This window comes from Narcine bancroftii, chromosome 5, assembly GCF_036971445.1.
Source record: "Narcine bancroftii isolate sNarBan1 chromosome 5, sNarBan1.hap1, whole genome shotgun sequence".
Classification (NCBI taxonomy): Eukaryota; Metazoa; Chordata; class Chondrichthyes; order Torpediniformes; family Narcinidae; genus Narcine; species Narcine bancroftii.
Genome location: NC_091473.1, coordinates 12,969,278 through 12,992,640, shown reverse-complemented (window position 1 = coordinate 12,992,640; position 23,363 = coordinate 12,969,278). Strand labels below are relative to the sequence as shown.

General features: G+C 42.6%; 1 protein-coding gene across 1 annotated transcript; it reads right to left on the bottom strand.

Moving 5' to 3' along the window:
* Positions 1–356: 356 nt before the first annotated feature.
* Positions 357–3,435, bottom strand: rbm15b (RNA binding motif protein 15B). The gene has a single exon (XM_069936801.1). The coding sequence runs from the start codon at positions 3,186–3,188 to the stop codon at positions 630–632; it is 2,559 nt and encodes an 852-aa protein (XP_069792902.1). The 5' UTR covers positions 3,189–3,435; the 3' UTR covers positions 357–629.
* Between the last annotated feature and the right edge of the window lie 19,928 nt (positions 3,436–23,363).

Here is a 23,363-nt window from a genome sequence, read left to right as displayed (position 1 = left end):
GAGAGGGATCAGGTGAGTTAATAATTAGACAGAAATTGAAAAGTAGTTGCTGAAAAATCTGAGCAATTAGAAAAGTTAAAATAATCAGTTACAAATTCTAAGAGAATCCAAATCTAAGGTTTGTGAAAAATTTAAGTATTTAGGAGCCATGAATTCACTGAGCTTACATACCAATTCCTTACTAAAGATTCATGGGGAAAAATACATCAAATTCACATTTTTTATATATTTTCTAGTGCCTATCAACTTCTAGAATGAAAACCAAAGGTGTCTTCAGATCTCTGTGAAACATTCATAATCATCATAATTTGCATATTTAACTGTCTCAGCATGAAAGAAAAGGCAAGGACAGAACGGAATTAAAAAGACGTTAGACGCAGCTTTATGACAATTCAGAACTTTTTTCATACAGCCAATTTAAAAAAAACAAATGAAAAGTCAAAGTTCAGCCTAAAATTCCACTTGGAAGGAATAAAAAGATATGGTAAATAGTAAAAACAGACTACAGAATTAGACAACCAAAAATTCAGGTGCAGATACACATTATTTGTTTGGTTTAGCAAATTATTGTTCCCAACAAAAGGAATTACATTTGTATCAAGATGACAATCAGTGAAACTGTTGTTCTCTCAGACTGAGTCCCGTACTATTACTACAATCAAATGCTCTTCATCCACTTTCCCCAATGTCCTCATAGCCGTCTGCAGGAACTGCTGGGAGAAGACGCAAGGTGGGAAGGCATACAGCATGCCAGTGTTGTCCTTGTCCTTCACCCCACCGATAGGCAAGCTGATCACCCCTGCTGCCTGCTTCTGCTTCAAGTACGAAACCAGATTCCGCAGGAGACGCTGCTGGAGGCCAAGTTCGACTGCCACTGCCCCATCAGCACATTCACCAGCCTGGGGAGCTTGCACAGCAAGCAGCACTGCATAGCCATCAGGGCTGCCCTGTTTAATGCGACGGGTCATCTCGTCCAACTTGGGTTGGTCAAGACGGAGACGCTGTGCGATCTTCAGCTGAGACACCTTGGCACCTGTTGCAGAGTCCTTTAAGAGGGCAAGGGTGATGGCAGAGTCACCCTCTAATGTGAACATGTTCGTTGGAAAGCAACTGTTTTTGAGTACAAGCACGCCATTCCAGGCCAATGATAGAGCCTGGGCAAACTCCAACAAATTGGCTGGCTTCTTGGTCTCAATTTTTGGAGCCTCAACACTGGCTTTAGTGTTAGAATCAACCTCAATAGTTCTATGGTTGCGCTCACTGTCTTTCTTTCTGAGCTGCACTAGTTCGTGGAAATCTGGAAGTATTTTATCCTCAAGGGGAGGGCGACAGTCCTCTAGGGCAACAGCAGTAGTCTGCTCCTTGTCAGGCACACCATCTGTCGCCCTGTTGTCCCTGCTCCTCTTGTCTGGGCTTTGTTCCAATGAGCCCCGAGGCTTGGTTCTCATCCGTTCCTCATAGGGTGAATGGACAGGTCGAACACGATCATTGGAGAGGCTCCGGCGCTTCCGCCGCTCCTCCCACGGTTTGGCAGCTGCAGCGTTTCGGTCGTTCTCCCGCTCACTTGTCCAGCGATCTCTGCTGTGACTGCGGACAGAGGCACTATATCCATCAGCATTGTTGCGACGATCCAGGGCCTTGGTTGGGCCACTCCAGTCGCCGTCGGAAAAGTTCCTGTCTCGCTCATGGTACAGGGCTAGGGGTGAGGTCCGGTCGCGGGCCCGGGCCTCCCGCTCCAGGCTCCGGCTGTACCCATCCTGCAGCAACTCATAATGCATGGGCAGTGGCACCTGGGGGTATGGCTGCTGGTAGCGAGTGTCCTCTACCTTGGCAAAATCGACCCTCAGCCGACGATCAGGACCACCCAAGGGAAAGCCCCGCATCTGGGCACAGGCAGCCTGGGCAGCATCCAAACTCTCATACTGTATGTAAGCAAAGCTGTCGCCTTTAACATAGTCAATGGTGCGAATACTACCAAAACGATCAAATTCCCGGGCGAGAGCAGCCAATGAGGTCAGAGGACCTAAACCGCCCACCCATAAGCGAGTCGTTGGGTTGGCTTTGCCATATCCAATTTTAACGTGGTTCCTGCCGATAACACGGCCTGACATGGCCACCTTGGCCCGGTGCGCCATGTCCAAATTCTGAAACTTTAAGAACCCGTATGCGCCTCCTTGCCCTCTGGGTGGCCGCTTAATGACTACTTCTTCAATGATGCCATACTTCTCAAAAGCACGCCTCAAGTCGCTCTCTGAAATGTTGTGGTCCAAGTTGCCGATGAACAAATTCCTGGTGGCTCGCTTGTCATCCTCAGGCATCAGATCGTCTTCCTGCACCGGATAGCTGTAAGCACGTCCACGCTCATCAAATAACCCATAATAATCTAATGACCGCTCACGCTCCCTAGGCAGCGGTACCACCTCAATGGGATAATTGGCATGTCTTGTCCTCTGATCTCTGAGGGCACATGCCCCAGGTGACAAAGAACGTTGCCGGTATTGATATCCAGTGTGGATGGGAACGTAATTCACCTCTGGCGGAGTGCAGCTCCTCCTCTTGGGGTATACGGGCTCAATTTTAAGGGGCCGATCATAGAGCACCAGCCGGCCCTTGGCATGCCTCGCCTCCTTGGCATCCTCGTGGTGCCGAAAATGCACGTACGCCAGTCGGCCCCCCTCGGGCGTGTGGGTGGCATTGACACTCACCTCCCCAAACTTTTTGAACTCGTGGAAGAGGCCATCCTCCACTGCCTCGTCTGTCAGCTGTGAGCCCAGGCTGCTGACCACCAAGGTCTTGTACTCCAGGCCAGCTGGCCTGCTATTATCACTTTTACTTTTCTGTGCCGAACTGGCCCTGGCAGAAGGCAACCTGGCTGGTTCGTGGTGATGGTGGTGATGATGGTGGTCCCCTCTCTCCTCCCTACGGCTATTGCTATTGGATTTTTCTCCTGCTGCTCCTCCCCCTCCAGCTGGCCTGTCCCGGCTCCGACTTCTACTGCGGCCTGGGTGTTTGGTGCTTAGTGCGGCCTTGTGATAGTTGCCTCCTCCCCCGGCCCGGCCCCCGTCACACTCCTCCCGCCCGCCCCTGCTCTCCCGTTCTCGCTCCCGTGCCCGCTTGGCCGACCTGCCGCCGGGCCCACTCCCGGGGGCCGAGCCTGGGCTCGAATCTCGCTCACTCTGTCTCTTCATCGCCCGCCCTCGCCGCCGCCTCCTCCTCCTCCCGCCCACTCTCGAGTTTCTCCTCAGCCCGCGCCCGCGCTAGGCCTCCAGACTCTCCACCCCCACCACCACCAGGCCGGCCACCGCCAAGCGGCCAAAGCCGCCCAAGCAGGTCCCCAGATCAAAGGCAAATCGCCGCCGCCCAGGCCGGCACTCAAGTGCTTGCGCAACTATCGCTCACGGTCTTAGATTCCCCGCCGCCATATTGTCCGAGGAATTCTTTCCCCCCCCCCCCCCCCCCCGCCCCTCTCCAATGCGCGCCGCTTCCCCTACCCCCCCCCCCTCCCCACTCACTCACCCACCCCTCTCTGAGCTCCAGGTCACTGCTTCCTGCGTACCTCATGCGGGACGGGCAAATGTGGTGCTCCTCCAAGCGCACAACTTTGGTCGACGTCATCCCCCTCTCAGCCGATGCCGGCGGGGCTTCCAGTGAGTGGCGACGGCCTGCGACCTGGCTGGAAAGGAGCCGCGTGGATTCGATTTTTAGTGAGGGAAAGGCAGTTTGATGTGCATGTTCCGTGGGTGTTTTGATGAGGTAACACTAATGACTGAAGGAACTGGGGGGGGGGGGGGGGAAATCAAATTACAACAATCTGGGAACTGTTCTCCCTTAGTGATGGAGAAGACCCTCCTCGACAGCCGTAAGAACAGTCATTATTCCAAATTTAGGTCGTGCCCCCCCCCCAACACCACCACACCTGATTCCTGTTTCTATCTGTTCTACTTTCTTCTTTAATTATTATTTCTCTAACCTTTCCCAAGTGCTCTCCACCCCTACCTCCTCTGAGCCGCTGCTTATCATCTGGTTGTAGAAGGACATCCCGACGAAACCGGGTCCTCGCTACCAAAACGTGCAAACACACAGTCAGACTTACCCTCGCGAAACATACCTGAATGTAACATTATTAAATACATCGCAAAGTCTCCCCTCCATACATTTGATGTCGCCTCTTCCTACTTTAGGACCGATAGAGTGCCAACCCGAAACGCTAACGTTACCCGAGGATGCTGCTTGGTCAGCTGGACATTCCAGCACCTTCAGTTTTTGTATTTCTCTGGCCAAAAAGGGATTTGGAACCCTTGCCTTCACTGACTGAGTTCAGGTCATGTTCCAGTTGCACAGGATGTTGGTGAGACCACACTTGGAGTATTGTGTTTGGATCATCTTCCTCAAGAATTAAACTGGAAAGAGTGGAGAAAAGATTCAGAAGGATGTTACCAGGGCTAACTAGCTTGACAATTTAGGCTGGAGCCTTTTTTCCTGTAGCACGAGATGAGGGAGGGGTAACCTGGTAGAGGTTTATGAGGGAGAGATCAGATAAATAGTAATGCAGGTATACCCCGCTTGACGAATACTCACTTTACACAAATTCACTTTTACGAAGAAATTTGTGTTCGCTTTTACAAAAGGATTTTTGCTTTTACAAAAACATTGTTGAAAACACCGAGCTGTTAGAGAGGCTGCGTGCGCACCCCATGCAGCTTCTTCCCTGGGAACTAGGATGAGATGTTAATAGAACCCAGTCTCCTGTACCCTCCCACCACCCCAAACATCCAAAGACTCAGCCGAACGACACTGTACTATTATTTCTACTTTATAGGTTATGTATTTATCATATTATTCCTGCTTTTAAAAAATATTAGTGTTATTTTAGTTTTTTATGTGTTATTTGGTACTTTATTGGGGGGGTCTGGGAACACTCAAAAATTGAATATTATGATTGTAAGAATTAAGAACTCTGAAGAGTCCTGAATTCCAGGAGGTCGCTATCTGATTCCAAACTTCCTTTTGTATAACTAATGGTAACCTTAATGAGAGGGAGGGGGTAGATTAGTTTTATAGTGTTACGGGCCCAGAGGACCTCAAAACCCAACAGCAATAGAAATTCACCAAGATAAATGGCTACTTAAATTTTCTTTAAACATAAAAACAGGATCAAACTTTAACTTATTACTACCAACTTAACCCCCTTCTAATTCTAAGCACACGTGTATGTAATGTGTATATGTTCAGGAAAGTTCTTTGATTCACAGTCCAATCTCACTCCTTACTCCTCCAAGTCAGGCAATTCTTATACTGTGCACAGAATTTAACATTTATGAATTTTCACCAGGCTGTAGTGAAAAGATAAATGGTTACCACTCAGGAAGGTTCTAGTTGGTTTTAGAGAGAGATTTGTTGCTCGCTGGACACACACAGAAACTGATTTCCCACGATCAGTACTTCAGTATCTTGCCAAAGAAACTTGCCCCATCTTGGGTTTTCCAAATGATAACCTCTTCTTCCAGGTCACCACAGAGTTCCTCTTGTTTCCCTTATTTCAGGAGAAACACTCTAGCTAGTCATTTCCTCTTGTAAGGATCACAAGGGTTTTTTTTCACCAGGCTGAACTCAGAACTCACAACCCATCTTCAAAACCCCTCACAATCTATCTCTTTTAAAGACATATTTATATATAATATAAAATATAATATAACCCATCACAATAGGTTTCTTTTTTTTTAAACCCAAATAATTTGGTAAATGGGTTTAATTGTGTACATTAAGAATATATTAATTGCTTTGTTTTTCATATGAATAGGCAACTAATGCTATTATTCTTTCTGATTTTTTTTTACATGTATATGAGATGGCTGGTTATATATCTCATTGAAATTTGTATGCAAATGTATATATTAAACTCAATAAAAATATTTTAAAAAGAAAAAAATCCCAAAGAAATCAGTGATAATTGCTTGTTCGCTTTACACCATTTCGGCTTACAAAAAGTTCTGTAGTTTCGTAAAGTGGGGTATACCTGTAGTTTTTTCAGCAGGAGGGGAGTGAAAGTGAGAGGAGATGGACATAACATAAGAGAAAAAATATTTAAAAGGGTCCAGATGGGGAACTTATTCACACAGAAGGCATAGGTATGTGAAACAAACTGCCAGAGGAAGTGTAGGTACAATTACACTGCATAAAAGACATACAGATAACACAAAACTTGAAGGTGCAGTAAACTGAAGAGTAAAGTACTGTAATAGATTTCAAGAATATATATGGTAATTTTATACAATAGGGGAAGGATGGGTATATGTCAGGCCCATGACTCTAATGTTAGTGATGGGAAAGTTATAAGAAAAATTCTGAGAGACCAGATCAATCTGTATTTGGAAGGGTAAAGATTAGTCAAAGATTGTCAATATGACTATATTGGATTGAATTTTGTAATGATGAAGGCAATATGGAATTTAACAGGGTCCCATATCAGAAAACTGGTCTAAAGGTTTAGAGATCACTGGAGGCAAGCAAATTTTGATCCAGAGATAAGTCCCCAAAGAAGCCGACGCACAGAGAATATCTTGCACTAAAGAGTGCTGAATGCATTAAGAGGTTTGTTTTGTGAATTATTATAAAGATGCAGCAGAACAGAATTGATCCAGTTCTACCTGTTGTTAGTTCACTCCTCAAGGAGTTTCCCTGCACAGCCATTATTCATTTCCCTTAAAATCATTTCGGATTTCAAGCATTGATAGTTGTTTCTGCACTTGCAATCTTCATAGTTGCTCTTGTCGGTGCTGAGCATAATAAGCAACTGTGCAGTTATTTAATGGGATTATATCTGCATTGGCTTTGAAATTTGCATCATTAGCAAACCCTGAACCTAACATAAAGCCAACAAATTTCATATCAGGTAAGCAAGAAACTTGCAAGAGATAAGTCACACTTGGTTCAGTACAGATCCTTATAACAACTTAGATCCTTCAATTGTGACTGAAAGTACAGGCATCCCCTTCCCCAGAAGGGAAAACACATTTTCCTGCTGCTACATTGTAAAGATGTTGATGTGACCTAGCACAGAATTGTCTATCATCTATAAAATGGAACTACTGCTCTCGATGCTCCATTCTCTTCTCTCAATTTCTCCATCTCTGCCGCATATGTTCCCAAGATGAGGTCTTCCAATCCAGATCTTCCCCTCCACCACTATCAATTTAGCCCTCATCCGCATCTCCTCCATTTCCTGCTCATCTGCCCTGGCCCCCTCTGCCCCCAGACAGCAACATAGAATCCCCCTCATCCACTACAGTAACCGCCAGAATTTCCGGCACTTACTACAGGGTCCTACCACCAGACACAATTTTTCCTTTTCCTCCCCTCTTGGCCTTTCACAGGGACCACTTTCTCCATGATTCTCTCATGTATTCATTCCTCCCCACCCATCACACCCCCAGCACCTTCCCCTGTGACTGCGCCCACACCTCCTCCCTCACCACAGTCTGGGGCCCCATAAGCCTTTGTGCCATTCTCTACATTGAGCAGGCTGGGAGATCGCTTCACTCAGCACCTCTGCTCCATTTGTAACCACAGTGACCTCCCAGTGGTCAACCATTTCAATTCTGAGTCACATGACTGTCCATGGCCTTGTGTACTATCCCACCCTGTCCACCCGCAGATTGGAGGAACACCACCTTATTTTCCATCTGGGCACTCACCAGCCAGATGGCATGAACATTGACTTTACTGCTTTACTTCCCCTTTTCCTGTCTGCTACCCACCCAGCCACCCTCTTTCCCCTCTGCTGCTGTCCCCTCCCTCCTTTCTCCACCTATCATCTCCTGCCTTTGCTACCCCCTCTTCCCCCCCACTCTTGTTCAGACACCTGCCAGCATTTTCTCATACTTTGTTGAAGGGCTCAAGCCCGAAACATCAGTTATGTATCTTTATCTTTGCTACATAAAGGATACTGTTTGACCTGCTGAGCTTCTCCAACATTTTGTGTTTTTTACTTCAACCACAGTGTCTATAGAATTTTGTGATTTACTTCAGGCTCTTTATGGCCTCTGGCATGTTTGGAGATTAAAAAAAAAACCCTCCTACGCCTTACATTTCTAATAGTCTTTCCATATACCCTTCTATGTCATGATCCTCACTCAAGTCCGGATATATGGACTCACCCTTTGGTAAGCTGGCACATTAGATTTTCCTCATCTCTTGCCTCACTTCCCACCTCAGCATTTTTAACCAAATTGGGCAAGTGCCATGAAATGCTGAGCTCTTCTTCCTCTATATCCTCAGCTCTCTCTGGAGGGGTGTGACTGATTTCCAGTGAGGCGATGAGTGTAGGAGTGTAGTCATGTGTAACTGTCGATATCTGTCGGGCTGTATGTAATTGTGAGAGCCCACCTGCCTTTCAGTGTGTAATCTGTGAGATGTTGAGTGGATGTAATGCATTCATATTGTTAAATAGTATCTTTTTCCAACATTGTTCCATATCAAAGGGGTAGCATCCCTTGTGTGACTGTTCCAACCTTAAAAAAATAGGTTAATTGGTGTTAAATAACTGCACAAAAAGACAAAGGTAGTTGATGGGCGAGAACAGGTTACAATGCAGGGCTGTAGGAAGATAAGTATGATACTGCTTTGCCATGAACTGAAAATAGACCTGAAGAGTTAAAGGCTTCCTTCCACATTATTTAAAGTACAGGCCCATGTCCACTCCTACCTGACCTTTATGTGGAGGGTCTGTCTTGCTGACCTGGCATCCATGACAGTTTGAGGGGACATAGTTGCAGCAGTCATTTAAAACTGTGCAGGAATATCTTCTTGCAGCGGCCATTGAATTTCCACAATTCTCCACCATGCAGGGTGGTGAGGCTAGATCATTGATGGTATTTAATGAATCAGATACATTTTTGAATTGAGGGCATGGAAAACTGTCTCAGAGAGGAGATGAGGCCTAGAACAACTCTGAATGGTTGGTCAGGCTTCTGGAGCTGAGTGGCCTATTTCCTCTTTCCTTCTGTGGTTCTTGTGTATTAACCAGGGCACAGCCTCCATAGTACTATGAGGAGACAATGTTCCTGAACCTGCCCCTGACACTTTCTTTTCTCCATAACTGAATATTTATTATCATTCACCTTTTACATTTATTATCTATTTTTAATTTAATGTATACTATTATCAGTTTTTCATGAAGTACCTGCATGGCTGCAGCAAGTAAGAATTTTGATGCATATGTATATTGTACAATGTATATGACAATAAACATTATCATTACAAAAAATGGCTGAGATGATTACTGGGGCCTCACTTTCCTCTACCGGCAACATTGCTTAAACAGAGTTCAAAATATTACACAGGATCTTCGACCTACTCCCAATAGGAGATACAGGAACATCAAAATCAGGACTGTCTGTTTATTCTCACAACCTATCAGATTATTGAACAATATCCTGTAACCTTGAGTCTCTCGTAAATTGAGAAAATTATGAATATTTATTCATTTTTATAGAACCATAGAATGCTATAGCACAGAAACAAGCCATTTGGCCCTTCTAGTCTGTACTGACCATTGTTCAACTATTCCCAATAACCTGCTCCCATTCCATAATCCATATATCTATCCAATTTATTCTTAAAACTCAAGATCGAGTCCAGAACCACCACATCAGTTGCAGCTCTCTTCCACACCCAGTGAAGTTCCCCTTAATGTTCCACCTAAACCTTACACCCTAAAGCCAGGACCTCTCGTATTTATCTCTCCTAATCTCAGTGGAAAGAGCCTTCTTGCATTTACTCTGCCTATACTCCTCATGATTTTGTGAACTTCAATCAAATCTTGCCTTATTCTTCTTCGTTCCAAAGAATTAAGTCCTAACCTGTTTAATCTTTTCCTGTAAGTCAACTCTTCAAGATCCGGCAGCATCCTAGTAAATCTTCTCTGCACTCTTAATATCCTTCCTGTAGCTAGGTGACCATAACGCACACAATATTCTAAATTTGGCCTCAACAATGTCTTAAATAACTTCCACGTAACATGCCAACTCCTATATTCAATACTTTGATTTATAAAGGGCAAGATGCCAAAAGCTTTCTTTACAACCCTGTCCACCTGTGACGCCACCTTCAGAAAACAATGTACCTGTATCTCAAGGTCTCTTTGTTCCTCCGCACTCCTTAGTGCCCTACCATTCATAGTGTACATCCTTCCTTCCACATTGCAATATCTCAGACTTGTCTCCATTAAACTCCATCATCCATTTACTGCCCCATTGACACAGTTGGTCCAGATCCCTCTGCAAGTTTTGAAAATCTTCCACTACGCCTCCTATCTTTGTGTCATCAGCAAACTTGGTGATCCAATTTACTATGTTATCATCCAGATCATTGATATAGGCAACAAACAATAATGGTCCCAACACAGATCCCTGAGGCATACCATTCGTCACAGACCTCCAGTCTGAGAAGCAACCATCCACACTACCACTCTGTTTTCTCCCACACAGCCAATTTCAAATCCATTTTACAACCCCTTTGTGTCTGAACCTTCTGAATTAACCTCCCTTGTGGAAGGCCTTACATGTAGACAACATCCACAGCCTTTCCTTCATCTACCTTGGTAACTTCCTTGAAAAAGTCTACAAGATTTGTTAAACATGACCTACCACACACAAAGCTATGCTGACTGTCCTTAATCAGCCCTTGGCTGTCCAGATATCTATATATCCAATTTCTCCTTCCAATAATTTACCTACTACTGATGTCAGGCTCACTGGCCTATAGTTACCTGGTTTACTTTTTGAGTCTTTCTTAAACTGCGGGACAACATGAGCTACTCTCCAATCCTCTGGAACCTCCTGTGGCTAAGGACATTTTGAATATATTCATCAGGGCCCCTGCAATTTCAACATTTGCCTGTGATCATTACGTACTGTGTTAAAAGTGTATTATGTGAACACTCCGTTGTCCAGAGGAACACTGCTTTGTATGGTTGCGTATGTACATTCAGATGATAATAAAGTTGAACATTTTGACAGCTGACTAAATCCTGTTTCTGTGAGGGACTGCGAATAATTTATCTATATTTCTAGAATTTTAGTGCATGCTCTTTAAAAGAACATAAAAGCGAAGTAAAAGCGGTTAAAAAGAATAATTTAAAACTTTAAACTAAAGCAATTTAAAAAACCCTCTTTGCTTCCTAATCAAAAGTCCAGTCCCAATCAAAACCAGGGCATGGGGACCCAACTCCTGTGCCAAGGCTGCACTCTTCCACTGGGCTCTCTGCCTGGCATGGGAGGTAGGTGGTCCTAGACTTGTAGATTTAAGTAGTTAAGTGTCAATTGTTTTGTTTGGCTTGACTTTAAGGTTCAGCCCAATCACTTAATAGTACATTTCTTTAATAAAGCTCCAGATGGCACCATAATCCAGGAGTAGGAAGCTCCACAAACTCAGCCATGTTTGTCCTGTCTTCAGGCCCTTTTATAGTGAAAATTAGTAATCTGTAAAGACAGGTTTCTTCTGCCTTTAAGACCCTCCACTTACCTGCATTAAAGGTCCAAAGTTGAATTAGCCGGTCCAACTAGCTCCAGGTTTCCTCCACCAAGGGTGGTAGTGTCAGAGGTGGAGCAAATATGCTCCACCTCCTGCGTAAAAGGATTGCTGCTGAAAGCTGCTCCAAACAGGAAGGTAGCGGGATCCAAAAGATAGCTGGAGGAATGTCAGCCCTTGATCTTGTTTCACAGGTCTGAGATTCTTAGTCCTTGTGTGGCTATGACTGGCGGCTGTAGGAAGGATGAGCAACCTAACTGTGGTTCAGGAAGTCATTCAAGAGGGGGATAAAGAAATATAGTGGTAATTGGGGGATAGTATAGATAAGGGAATAGACAAAGTTCTCTGTCGCAGGGATAGAGCTTCCCAAAGACTGTGTTGCCTGACTAGTGACTGGGTTTGGGACATCGTATCTGACCTCAGAGGAATTTTCAGTGGGAGAGGTAAGATCCATTTGTTGTGGTCCATGTGGATACCAACGATGTAGGTCATTGAGAAAAGAGGTTCTGCTAAGGAAACTTGAGGATCTAGGGACTAAATTGAAAAGCAGAACCAAAGAGGTGGCAATCTCGGAATTACTACCTGTGCCGCATGCAAATTAAACAGGTTCTAGAAGATTAGAGAGTATGGCTCAAGGATTGGTGTGGGAGAAGAAGATTCAAATTTATGGGAAATTGGCACCAGTATTGGGGAAAGAAGGAACTGTTCAAAGGGGACAGGCTCAATAATGGGACCTGGATCTTGGTGAATCACATAACTTAGTACATGGTCAGGGCTTCAAACTAAATAGTAGGGGGTTGGTTCAATAGATTGGAGAGGAATGGATAAAGTAAGAAGAGTGTGGATAAAGGAAAAACAAAAGTTAAAAAAGAGAAAATTGTAGAGGGGATAAATGTCAAGTGCAATAGAGGCAAAGATTACCAGATTTTACATGTACAATGAATTTATTTGAATGCCTGTAGTATTCAAAACAAAGTCAGTGAACTTGTGGCACAAATCAATACTAAGTGGTATGATTTAGTAGCCATTACAGAAATGTGATTGCAGATTGGAGAGGATTGGGAATTAAATATCTCAGGATATCAAGTAATAAGAAAGGACAGGCAAGAATGTCAGGGTGATGGGTAGTGCTCTTAGTTAAGGATGAGATCAGTGCAATAGTGAGAGATGATGCAAAATCTAAGGAGCAAAATGCTCAATCCATTTGGGTAAAGATTCAAAATAGCAAAGTGAAAAAAAAAAGCACAGGTGAAAGTTGCCCATAAGCCACTCAGTAATAACATTACAGTGGGCGGCATGGTTGGTGTAGCAGTTAGCACAACGCCTTTACAGCGCCAGCAAACGGGACTGGGGTTCAAATCCCATGCTGTCTGTCAGGAATTTGTACATTCTCTCAGTGTCTGTGTGGGTTTTCCCCGGGGTCTTCAGTTTCCTCCCACAAGAGTCTGCAGATACTGGAACCTGCAGCAATGCACAATCTGCTGGAGGAATTCAGCAGGTCGAGCAGCATGAGTGGGAAGAAATCAGCAAGTCGAACAGCATCACTGAGATTGGTCCGGATGAAGGGTTCAAGCCTGGAACATAAACAATTTTTTTTCTGTCACTGATGCTACTTGATCTGCTGAATTTCTCCAGCAGATTATGTGGTCTGTCAGGGGCCAGTGACCTTTGCATGTCAAAGGCAACTAGCCACATAAATTTTTCATTACTGCCAGACCTTTCTGTCTTTAATTTCTTACTCTCTTCAGCAAAGCTTATGTAATCTAAAAGAATTTCACCTTACCTTCTAACCAGGTACCTTACAGCCCTCAGAGTTTGTGATGATGAGAGTTCATTGCTGCATACATTGCAGGCAAAATCTTCACTAGGATTCTCCTAAATAGAATAATACCTAGTGTCGCCGAGAATATTCTCCCAGAATCACAGTGCGGCTTTCGCGCAAACAGAGGAACCACTGACATGGTCTTTGCCCTCAGACAGCTCCAAGAAAAGTGCAGAGAACAAAACAAAGGACTCTACATCACCTTTGTTGACCTCACCAAAGCCTTCGACACCGTGAGCAGGAAAGGGCTTTGGCAAATACTAGAGCGCCTCGGATGCCCCCCAAAGTTCCTCCACATGGTTATCCAACTGCATGAAAACCAACAAGGTCGGGTCAGATACAGCAATGAGCTCTCTGAACCCTTCTCCATTAACAATGGCGTGAACCAAGGCTGCATTCTCGCACCAACCCCCTTTTCAATCTTCTTCAGCATGATGCTGAAACAAGCCATGAAAGACCTCAACAATGAAGACGCTGTTTACATCCGGTACCGCACGGATGGCAGTCTCTTCAATCTGAGGCACCTGCAAGCTCACACCAAGACACAAGAGCAACTTGTCCGTGAACCTCTTTGCACACGATGCCGCTTTAGTTGCCCATTCAGAGCCAGCTCTTCAGCGCTTGACGTCCTGTTTTGCGGAAACTGCCAAAATGTTTGGCCTGGAAGTCAGCCTGAAGAAAACTGAGGTCCTCCATCAGCCAGCTCCCCACCATGACTACCAGCCCCCCCACATCTCCATCGGGCACACAAAACTCAAAACGGTCAACCAGTTTACCTATCTCGGCTGCACCATTTCATCGGATGCAAGGATCGACAACGAGATAGACAACAGACTCGCCAAGGCAAATAGCGCCTTTGGAAGACTACACAAAAGAATTTGGAAAAACAACCAACTGAAAAACCTCACAAAGATTAGCGTATACAGAGCCGTTGTCATACCCACACTCCTGTTCGGCTCCGAATCATGGGTCCTTTACCGGCATCACCTACGGCTCCTAGAACGTTTCCACCAGCATTGTCTCCGCTTCATCCCTAACATCGAAGTACTCGAGATGGCAGAAGCCGACAGCATCGAATCCACGCTGCTGAAGGTCCAACTGCGCTGGGTAGGTCATGTCTCCAAAATGGAGGACCATCGCCTTCCCAAGATCGTGTTATATGGCGAGCTCTCCACTGGCCACTGTGACAGAGGTGCACCAAAGAGGTACAAGGACTGCCTAAAGAAATCTCTTGGTGCCTGCCACATTGACCACCACCAGTGGGCTGATATCGCCTCAAACCGTGCATCTTGGCGCCTCACAGTTCGGCGGGCAGCAACCTCCTTTGAAGAAGACCACAGAGCCCACCTCACTGACAAAAGACAAAGGAGGAAAAACCCAACATAGTTGCATAAAACAAAGTGACAAACAATACATATAAATTTAGTACATGACAGAAAAATAATAATTATAAAAGGACAGAAATATATTCAAAAGACAGATAAAATTTTAACTAACATAAATATTGAAAACATGGATAAAAATACTGTAGTTTAATGTTGAATTGAACAGTTTCAGATAGCCAGCGTTTCTGTCAAAATAGAGTGGTTCTGATGCAAAGTCATCAATCTGAAAAGTTAAATCAGGTTTCCTCTCTCCGCAGATGCAGCCCAACCTCCAGATTATTTTTATCATTCATTTTTATTTCAGACTAACAGTATCTGTAGTTATTTTGTATGTGACAGATTATGTTGTGTTTGTATTGTTTTTGGGAGATCAATTGGAGCAGTTTTTGTTTAGTGTAGGTCACATACAAACACTTCAAAGCAGATCTCATTTAAAATACTGGAGCTCTGCTCAAGCCAGACAGGGTGGCTCCTGGGGGCCTTTGCAAAAACTTTGGGAAGTGCCCAAGAGATTTCATTAATGGATTGTTGTTTTGAAAAGCAACAGATGAAAGAGATCGGAGGAGGAGTTTGGAGCCGCAGGCTGTCTGGAGTGCAGTTTGCTGTTCTGAGAGTCATGTGGTTTTGCAAGCAGAGAGAGTCAAACAGGGTTTTCTCAGAGAGAGCGTTTTGGAGAGTGCCCAAGAGACTTCACTAATGGTTTGTTGTTTACGAAAAGGCAACAGATTAAAGAACTCGTTGGAGCCGCAGACTGTCTGGAGTGGAACTTGCTGTTGTAAGCGGGTCATGTGGTTTTGCAAGCAGAGAGAGTAAAACAAGCTTTTTCTCAGAGAGAGAGTGGGGATTCAGTTCTGCAGTTCTACAATCAGCAGCAGCAGCTGGGACTGGAACAGGACAAGCTGGAAAGCTTGTGGAAAAACCCCATTTTGAAGACAGGTTGTGAGTGCTTAGTTCAGCCTGGTCAAAGCCCTTGTGGTTCATTCAAGCGGAGAGGACTGGCTGTCTAATGTTTCACTTGAAATAAGGGAAACAAAAAGGAACTCTGTGGTGACCTGAAAGAAAGAGGTTATCATCTGGAAAACCCTGATGGGGTGAGTTTCTTCAGCAAAACACTGACGTGTCTGATTAAAAGGGATCAGTTTGTGTCCAAAAACAACAAATCTCTCTCTGAAAACCGACAAGAACCTTCCTGAACAGTAACCATTTACCTTTCAAGTACCAAAGCCTGGTGAACTTCATAAATGTTAAATTCTGTGCTCAGTATGAGAATTGCCTGCAACCAGTAAACTTGGAGGAATGAGAAGTGAGATTGGACTGTGAATTAAATAACTTATCTAAACTTACACACACATTACATACACGTGCACTTAGAACTAGAAGGGGGTTAAGTTAGGTTAGTTAAGTTAATAGTGATAAGTTAAAGTGTGATTCTGTTTTCATGTTTAAAGATAATTAAAAACAACTTTTGTTTAAGTAACCATTTGTCTTCATTAATATATATTGCTGCTGGGTTTTGGGGTCCTCTTGGCTTGTAACGTGTATCATACTGTTGCAGCATTAATTTTCCTCTCCATTCTGGCATCGTTCAAAAACATTGTCTGAAGAAGAGGAAGAAAGATCCATCTCAATTTTTGAGCATCTTTCTGCTAGATCACCAGTATTTGTGAAGAAACTTAGTTGGGGAAGAACTTCATCCAAATTAGGATATCCTACCTTGCAACTATTTGAATTGAATTGAACTGACTTGTTTATTATCACATGTATCTGAATACCGTGAAAAACATTTTGTGTGCTATCCAGCCAAGTCAACCTATCATTCTGTACAGTAGGTAAGGTAAAATAAAATTGCTGCGTATAGTGTTTCAGAGAAAAGAAAATTCAGTTAAAACAGTGCAAGGGCAACATCATTTTACAAATGAGAGGTCCATTCAATAGCCTGGTAACAGCAGAAGAGGAACTATCATTGAATCTGGAAGTTCATGTTTTCATACCCATGTATCTTCTACCCCATGGGAGGGGGAAGAGGAGTATGACCAGAGTGGGATGGGTCTTGTATGTTGGTTGCTTTCCCAAGACAGCAACAGCTGGAAGTTGGCTTGTGTGATGGTCTGAGCTACATTCACAACTCTGTAATTTCTTGCATCTGGGTAGAGTAGTTCCCGTCCCAAGCTGTGAAACATCCAGTCAGATTACTTTCTATAATAGATCTTAAAAAATGGTAAGAGATACTGGGGACATGCAAATTTTCTTCAGACATCTGAGAAAGTAGAGGTGCTGGTGCATTTTCTTGGCAGTTTGATCTACTGTCTGGTGAGCTGTTTCAGATGACAGCCTGAAGCCTCACTGGTTTGAGGTGATTCAGTTTCCTCAACTGTTCCAGGAGATTTCGAGTTCATTCTGCACTGCACTGGACATTGCATTGGACTGGTCTCCAATATCAAAGGAAGGACAAAATCCAGACAGAAAAACCCATTACTTGTAGAACCCAGCGTGCAAACCATGACACTATGTTTGCTGAAGGGTGCTATTTTCATGATGAGACCCACCGTGTGCTCAGTGACGTACTCCGAGCTCAGATTGTGTTTCCTCCTTTGTCACTGTGCTGAAATTAGAAACCAACAGGAAGAGATCAGAAATAGACCAGGAGCTGTGCACAATAGTGAGCACTGAGCGAAAGGAAACAGGAAGCTGGGGAGGATGAGGTGGGATATGAAACCTCATGCATGCCTGGTGTGTATCAGCTTTGATCACTCTGGAATGAATAGGGAATCTTCGGATGGAGATTAAAGGCCGTACACTGTCCCTCCTTTATGTCGACTTTCTGACTTGTAGCTTCATTAATATCGGGATCTTCAATCAGGTGAGGGAGCCTGACCTCACTGGTGTCATAGTTATTGGGGAAGGCTGTAATCAGGTATGGTGCTAGGGGTGGAGATAATTTCTCCACTCCCAACTTCACAGACTCTGCTCCATGTGGGGATTGTGAAGGAAAGCAGCAGATAGGTGGTGTTACACCTGCCCTCACACCCCCCCACCCCACCCCAGCATCATCGGATGGGGACAGTGGGGCATCAAACTAGAATTTCTCAGGTTCTTGCCTACATTGAAGCCACAAAATGTGCAGACATCCTCACTTCCAGGAAGCAAAAATTACAAGGCTTTGAAATGAAGACTGGATTGGAATATCATACCCTTGCGTGGTTTGAGTGACTCATATTTTTGACCTAAATGGCTTTACTATTCAACAGGATAAATTTGCTCATTTCTGAAGAGCAACACAATGAGTATTCTTAAAGGTCTAGATCAGCCATTCTCAATGCGGGCCCCAAAGGCCACAGCACATTTCACCTCGCGTAACATCAATATTTTTTATGCTTTTTATACAGTCAATAGAAGAGATGTATGGAAAAAAGCAAACCTTGACTGCTTAACAAGGAAGGGGCACCATAAACTTTGAGCAGAGTCCTATGGGTGGCATAGCCAAAAAATGTTGAGAATGGGTGGTCTAGATTGAGCTCTAATTTATGGCATCTAAAATAGGTAAGAAAAATTGAAAGGCTTGAACATCCTACATTTAGTACTTGATAACCAGAAGGCTGTGATATATCACTTACAATTATTAGTTGGGTAAATTAAAATGATAAAGACTTTGTCATTAATATTTGTACAGTATACATATGCACCAAAATTCTCACTTGCTGTTCCCAAAAAGGTACTTGTAAAGATAAACTATAATGGTGAACAATTGAATTAAATTTAAAGAGATAATAAACACTTAAGATATGCATAAAATATATAAATGCACATGAAGCTTTAAAAATCCAATAAATTGTATTCTACAGTACAAAACTGAACCAAATTCAAATTTTGTGTACATATCACTTCTTTCTTTTTCTTTGGCTTGGCTTCCTCCTTTGTCTTTGTCAGTGAGTAATGTTGTGCTATGTTATATTTCTATTTATGCAGAATTGACTTTAAAAAAAATACTTATTTGGTAGCTGATACACAGTAAATGCCCAGCAAACAAAATGATTAAAAAATAATCTATGAATTTGAGAACCTGGGCATGCACAGTAAATTTACATCTATTTTCATTCTTTTCCTACTTCAGTTTCTCTTTAGACATCTCAGCAACAAGCACAACCCAAACCAGTTGCAGAGTCAAATTACCATGAGTAATGATTCAAATGTTGGACAGCAGTTTTCCAGAAGGAGAAAGGCTGAAGGTTTTGTGAAAGATATAAATGCTATATTTTTTCCATTCCTTATCACCCATGGTGAAAACTCTTCCACTTCCAAGCGGATGCTTCAAACAATGGGAATCAGAAAATGTTTCCTATTGCAGATTAGTTCTTAGTCAACTGGACACTACATTTACAGAAAATCCTAGTGGATCAGAAGATGGGATAGTGAAGTACTTCATGAGGTCACTGAGTGCTTTAATTGGCTTTGGGCCATCATTTCAAACATCAGACCCCCGTCCTCCATCACCCACCCCACAGTGCTCTGTGCATTTTTACTTCTTACATAAATTTTATTCCTAAAAAATATATACAAGAAATAAAAAAAACAGGAGGTAGGCAATTGTCTGTACCCCATCAGTCTTCCCTTTTTAAAAATATTTTACTTAAATCAACATATATGATAGTAATAACAAATAATAATAAATCACAATATTACAATGTTAACAGAAAATATATAAGAAAGGAGGAAGAAAAAAAGTAAGAACACTACAAAATCTAAAAAACCCTAAACCACCATTTTCAGTTAAATTAATTTCTTGTAAAAAGGCAATATCCACTCCCACTTTCTTAATATATGATAAAATCTTCTTGGGCCCGTTAATCCCGTTAATATTAAAACTCAAAATCTTAACTGTTTTATTCATCATCTTTACACATTTTTAAAAATTTCTATCCATCACTCCTATCCAGGAAGGATTCCCAAAAATTAACTTGGTCCTAAGTGTCAATGTATGCAATCCAAAAACATCAAAATTATTCAAAATGAACATATTATAAAGAGTTATTATTAAAAAAGAAAGAAAAATAGATAAAACAAACCCCCCACCCCCCCCCCCCCCCACTCCCCAGAATGCTAGAGTTACTAGCATTACCAACTCCATTTTAAATGTAGCCATCAGAAATTAACAAACACTTCCCCGACCTCCAGGGGAAAAACTTTTCCTGTAAAACAACAATACTTCCCCTTACAAAGTCTCTTCATCCATCAAAATAAATTTAAAAAAGGGGGAATACACCCCCTTTTTATAAAATAGCAATTTATTTCAGCAAATCATCTATGGTTACTTGAATTTTAGACAAACTATTCACATATTCTTCAGCCTGAACCTGATTTGTAAAAAAAAAATACATTCTGCTGATCCAGAAAAAATATTTTCAAAGTGGCTGGATAGCGAAGAACAAATCTATAATCTTTATCATATAAAACCTTCTTAACCGGGTTAAACTCTTCTTCAAAAGAGATTGACTCAGATCTGGATTTTTTAAAAAAATTTTTCCCCTTATTAATTCAAAGGTCCATATTCTTTAGCTCTTTTCATCACTAAACCAAGCATCTTCTCTCTACCTTGATAGTTTAAAAATCTGATCAAAATAGAATGAAGTCTCTGATTAGGACCTGATTTTGGTTTAAAAGCTCTATGAGCTCTCTTAATCAGAATCTTATCTTCAAAATTATCTTCTTCAAGAATTTTCGATATTCATTCTTGGAAAAAAAATCAGATCACATCTTGACCTTTACCTTCAGACAGCCCCACAATTTTATGATTATTCCTTCTATTGGTTTTCCAAGATGTCAACTTTCTCAAGCAATTTTTCATTCATAGCTATCAAAGCAGTCATTGAATCTTCATTAACATTTGTCCTTTCTTCATTGCGCATTTGAATTTTCTCTTCCACTATCAACTCTATGTGAAATATTATTTATCAATTTAGTCATATCAGTTCTAACTTGCTTTAATTCTGCAGTTAAAAATTTAAAATTAATTTCCAGTGCATCAGAAAGTTTATCCATTTTCTTATTAAAAGTCTTTTTCTTGCCTTTAGATCTTCCTTCTTCACTTCCAGATTTATCAGAATCTTCTTCCACACTTGAAGTGTCCCCCTCTTGCTCAGAACTATCTTTTTTCTGCAGTATGCATGCACAAAGAGTCATGCATGTGCGATGCAGTTTTGATCTTTCCAGTGGCACCATCTTTGTGGGGTGCCGCAGAGAAAGCTTCAGAGGATGGTCCTTCACTAGGGCCCTCTCCAGCAGATCCGGATCCAACTTCAATGATAAGGTAGGCCCAAGTTCACCTTTCTCTCTTCCCATTTTTCTTTTGGCATACTCTTTATAACTTTTTCTTTCTTTGATGACATCCTTTTACTTTCTGATAAACATTTTAAAGTAACTTTAAAATAATTTTTATAACTTTAACTTTTCTAGTAAATTCCTTGGGAGTTGGTAGGGTGTGTTGGTAGGCAATTGTCTGTTCCCCATCAGTCTTCTCTTTTTAAAATATTTTACTTAAATCAACATATATGATAGTAATAACAAATAATAATAAATCACAATATTACAATGTTAACAGAAAATGTATAAGAAAGAAGGAAGGAAAAAAAGTAAGAACACTACAAAATCTAAAAACTAAAAAACCCTAAACCACCATTTTCAGTTAAAGTGGTGTTCCTCGCGACATTACATGACCGCCCCCCCACCCCTCCCCCCCACCCAATCATCAGTCTTCTCGAAGGCAGAGTGTGTTGGGAGAGAGAAGGAAAGTCTGTTGGCAGGAAAGATTTGAGGGGAAAAGCTCGTCCTTCTGCCAGCAAAACCAGGTGTGGTGCTTGTTGGTGATATCTACTAGTGACAGTTAGTTTGTGGAACCATCTAACAGGATCCACCGTGTCCTCTTCTGCAGGGACTGCAGGATGTTCCGTGATGACATTTGAATGGAGAATTTGCAAGGCAATGGGGTCAGCCCCATCCATTACAATACTGGGGACAGCTAGACCCTCAGCACGAGGTGACCCTTGGTGTTAATGAACTTTGATTTGACACACAGCTCATTGCAGCAACAGACAAAGGTGACCACATCCAGTGACATCCAGCACTGTGCACCTAGCAAAATACTTAGTACAGCAAGAAGGAATCTTCTGCAAGCAGATCAACAGGTTATCTCTAACAGTGGTGTAAAGTGTACAATGTACAGTGTATAAAATTATAATGTAAAGGAAGATTAATTAGCTCCAAGCAATGGCAGTATGAAAGCACTATTATGGGGAAGAAGCTGTCTCTCAGATTGATGGTGGATGCTTTCACACTCTTTTCCCTGATGGGAAGGGGAGAAAAGGGTGTGTCTGGGGTGCAATAGGTCCTTTAGTGAGCCTTTCCAAGGCAGCAGAAAACCACGGATGGCGCCAAGGAGGGGGGGGCATATGGTTGTGGCCAGCGCTCACTATCAGACCTTCCCCACCCACTCAGGCATCACTGGCGTGTGTCAAGCATCACTAGCATCTAGCTTGACGCACACTAGCGACTCCACCTGCCCCAGGCCGTGTCACTAGCATTCATCAAGCATCACTAGTGGCAAATGACATCACAAAAGCAGTGCTCTTTGGACCTACAGTGGAGGAACGGATGATGGTAACATCACCCCCACCGAACTACTTTATGTGTGTTGCACTGTGCCCCCCACCCCACCCCACACACTAATGCTCCCTCTAACATTTGTTCTGGTGCCGATGCATCAGGAAACAAAGATGGAATCCTGGAATAAATATTTTCAATACCGCTGGATGCTTTAGTATAAATTTATACCCTTTCTTCCATAAAATCGCCTTTGCTGTATTGAACTCTTTTCTCTTCTTTAGGAGTTCAAAACTTATATCTGGATAAATGAAGATTTTTTGCCCTTTATACTCCAGTGGTTTGTTGCCCTCTCTTACTTTTTCCATTGTCTTCTCCAGTACCTTTTCTCTTGTAGTATATCTTAGGAATTTTACTACAATAGATCTTGGTTGTGGTTTAGAGGCCAATACTCTATGTGCCCTTTCTATTTCCATTTCTTGCTGTAGTTCTGGACATCCTAGGGTCTTAGGGATCCACTCTTTTATAAACTCCCTCATATTCTTGCCTTCTTCATCTTCCTTAAGGCCCACTATCTTTATGTTATTTCTTCTGTTATAATTTTCCATTGTATCTATTTTTTGAGCTAGTAGTTCTTGTGTCTCTTTAGTTTTTTTATTAGATTTCTCCAATTTCTTTTTTAAGTCTTCTACCTCCATTTCTGCTGCTACTGCCCGCTCTTCCATCTTGTCCATTTTCTTTCCCATTTCTGTTAAGGTCATCTCCATTTTATTTATTTTCTCTTCTGTGTTGTTTATTCTTTTTCTTAAATCCTTAAATTCCTGTGTTTGCCATTCTTTAAATGACTCCATGTATCCTTTAATAAGAGCAAGTATATCCTTTACCTTGCCTTTCTTTTCTTCTTCTATTCCCCTGTACTCTTCCTCTTCCTCTTCTTCTTCCTCTGGGTTGACCATCTGTTGTTTCTTTGGTGCCCTTTCCTCCTCTTCTTTCTTGAGGAAACAAAGATGGAATCCATGGAGGAAATAGGTGTT

What these genes read in the sequence shown, in the direction of transcription:
- rbm15b (XM_069936801.1), bottom strand. Translation starts at nt 3,188, where the DNA reads ATGAAGAGACAGAGTGAGCGAGATTCGAGCCCAGGCTCGGCCCCCGGG.